At 40.3% G+C, this 3,031-nt stretch overlaps 1 protein-coding gene across 1 annotated transcript; it reads right to left on the reverse strand.

Annotated features, from left to right (window-relative positions):
- Positions 1-1,016: 1,016 nt before the first annotated feature.
- Positions 1,017-2,159, reverse strand: LOC145525614 (protein AF1q). The gene has a single exon (XM_081539069.1). The coding sequence runs from the start codon at positions 1,986-1,988 to the stop codon at positions 1,716-1,718; it is 273 nt and encodes a 90-aa protein (XP_081395195.1). The 5' UTR covers positions 1,989-2,159; the 3' UTR covers positions 1,017-1,715.
- Positions 2,160-3,031: the final 872 nt, after the last annotated feature.

Here is a 3,031-nt window from a genome sequence, read left to right on the forward strand (position 1 = left end):
GATGATTTCCTGTAGTAGTATGCTTGCGTTCCTTTCTCTTTCTGTTTGTATATCTATTGTAGATTTTTGCTTTGAGGGTAACATAAGACTTCCATAAAACCTTATATTTATACTTCTCTATTTAGGTTGGTATAAATTTAACTAGGAATGAATATTAAAGGTCTACATTTTACTCCCCCTCTCATTTTGTTTTTGATGTCACAATTTTAATAGTTTTACTTTCTGAGTTGATTAACAAATTATTATAGTTACAATTATTCTTAATACTTTTATCTTTTGTATTCTTTATCAGATAAATCATTTATGGCCATTTCTTTAAGATTTATTTCTAGAGTTTTATCATGTCCTTTTGTTTGAAACATATTTCTCTGTTTATTCATTTTCCTTGAAACTATGTTTGTTTCTACATATTAGATATAAAACCACTTCTTTCAGTCTTGAAAGAATGGTCTCATATAGAAGATGAATACCATTTTTCGGCCCAGACCAAGCTCTTGATTCTTTCTCAATCTTTTGTGATAGTTCAAATTATTATTTTGTTTAATAGCTCTCAGTAGTTGAGGTTGTGCCGAGTCAAGTCAGTATCCCAAAGGAGATTATTTCAGTCAGTACCTAGATTGGAAGACAGGAAGACAGCACATAGACTGGAAGACACCTCCTAAGCAGGAAGTGATTTTATTTTATTTTATTTTATTTTTATTTTTATTTTTTCCTGGGATTGAGTGTCTTTATTAAAGAAGTGATTAAATGGCAGCACAAATCAGCAGCAATAATTTGGGGAGGAGTGGAGACATGGTGTAGGGTCAGAGTTGATTGTTCATTTCATAGTGTCAAGATAGCTGAAGAACTGTGCCCAAGGCCCGTTTGATCAGTATTCTACACTGCAAATGCAGGAGGGCAAAACTAAAATACTAAGGCCCACGCCTATGCCTTTTAGAGACTGAATAAAATCTTACAAATGATCATAACAGCAAGATTGCATTTTAAGATTTGAAATCTGATTTTCCCCAGCCAGCGTTTTCAGCCCACAGGAGCAAAATTGTAAACTGAGCAGGCTTAAAGAAGGAACAACTTTTGAGAGTGTAACTGTTTCTGAAATGATTCAGGGCTTTTCTCTTATTATCATCTCCCACACTGTGTTATTTCCTCTTGTTTCATACCTATAACTGCCCCTAATTTCTCTGAGAAAAAAGTGTATCACAAGAAGCAGCAGGGTCACCTTAACCTTTTAGAAACCCTACAGTTTTATAGCAGATAATCTCAAAATTTACAGGGTTTTTCATCAACCCCTGAAGAAATATTTGTGTTTCCTGGCTTGGAACAAGAAATTAGGAAGGTTTGAGCAATCTCTGAAAGCTGATTAAAATGAACTAAAAAAAAAAAATCAGTCCTCCATTTTACACTGCTATACAACTCAGTGGTGCCCTCCCTCACCAGTCTTTTTTCTGGATTTAATGTCTGGGGAATAAAGGAGGAATCCCTGTGACCCAATACTCCATTGCTTGAACCCTTTACTTTGTGACTTGAGGACTTTTGAGGAAAAACTGGTAAGATAAATAAATAAATACATAAAACACAATTCAGGCAGATTCATCAGCACCACCTCAACACAGTAGAGGGGAGACAGCAAGATTGATAGGGGAAAAGAGTAGAAGGAAGGGGGTTTGAAAGGTCAGGCAATGAGGGCAAAGTGGTGGAAGAGAGAGGTCTTGGGCTTAAAGCAAGTCCAATTCGAAGGAGTGGATGCTGGCAATGGGAGCTCTCCAAAAGTTGAAGGTGCTGTACTCAAGGAGGGCATCGCCTTCTGGGTTTTTCTCCTGCTCTGTTCCGGTTGCTTGCCCCATCATTTTGCCAACGCTGCTGTCCTGGATCTTGTAGGTAGATGTATCTGACAGACCCAGGCCTTCCAGCTCCGACAGATCCAATTCTGGAATGGGCATCCTCCAGAAAAGAAAGGAGCTGTACTGGCTACTCACAGGATCCCTCATAACTTCCTGTTATCAATGAATTACTAGCGTGTTCCAAAGATGGAGGGAGTACCTCAGGGCTCCGGTGTGTGCTCTGGGCTGGAGAAAAAGAAAGCTATTGGGGCTTTGACGGCTTTGTCTTCTCACTCCCTCTCCCAGTTCAGTGACTGAGCCAGTCTGCTCAGTCTCCCCCTGCAATGCAGCCCCTCCTAAGAAGGGCGGAAGGACTCCAGGAAGTGATTTTAAAATATGCAGATATAATTCTTTCAGGGAAAGACTATCCACACTAAGCCCTGAAAGATAACTGGTTAAGAACTATTTCTTTCTTTGCTACAGGTCTTCAGAGCCAGGAATTGGAAGCTCCTCTGGCTACTTGAGCCAGTCAATCAAGGAGTGCATCCTGTGGGTGGCTAGTGTATAAACTCGAGAGCCAAGCTTGTGCAAAAGCTCCTTCTAGGGAGAATCTGGGTGCTTGGAATGGGTAAGAGGAAGAACACAAGACTATATCCATGGCCCTCCTGGTCTCAGGAGAGGATTACAGTAATATTTAGATGCTCTTGTTTAGTCACCCAGTCGTGTCTGACTGTGATCCCATGGACTACAGAACTCCAGGCTTTCCTGTCCTTCACCAGCTCCCAGAGCTTGCTCAAACTCTTGTCCATTGAGTTGATAATGCCATCCAACCATCTGGTCCCCTGTCATCCCTTTCTCCTGTCTTCAGTCTTTCCCAGCATCAAGGCCTTTTCTGATGAATTGGCTCTTCACATCAGGTGGCCAAAGTATTAGAGTTTCAGCTTCAGCATCAACTGTTCCAATGAATATCAGGATTGATTTCCTTTAGGATTGACTGGTTTGGTCTCCTTGCAGTCCAAGGGACTCTCCAACACCACAGTTCAAAAGCAGCAATTCTTCCACGTATAGCTTTCTTTATGGTCCAATTCTTACATCCGTACATGACTACTGGGAAAACAATAGCTTTGAGTATATGGACCTTTGTCGGTAATGCTTAGTTAATTAAAAGCTTGACTCTCAGTCAACATACTTTTTAAAGTATGCAGAGAGAT

The sequence above is a fragment of the Giraffa tippelskirchi genome, chromosome 11, assembly GCF_054371585.1.
Source record: "Giraffa tippelskirchi isolate mGirTip1 chromosome 11, T2T-mGirTip1v1.2.pri, whole genome shotgun sequence".
In the NCBI taxonomy this organism is placed as follows: domain Eukaryota; kingdom Metazoa; phylum Chordata; class Mammalia; order Artiodactyla; family Giraffidae; genus Giraffa; species Giraffa tippelskirchi.

Coding starts and splice junctions, on each gene's coding strand:
- LOC145525614 (XM_081539069.1), bottom strand. CDS start 1,988: ATGAGGGATCCTGTGAGTAGCCAGTACAGCTCCTTTCTTTTCTGGAGG.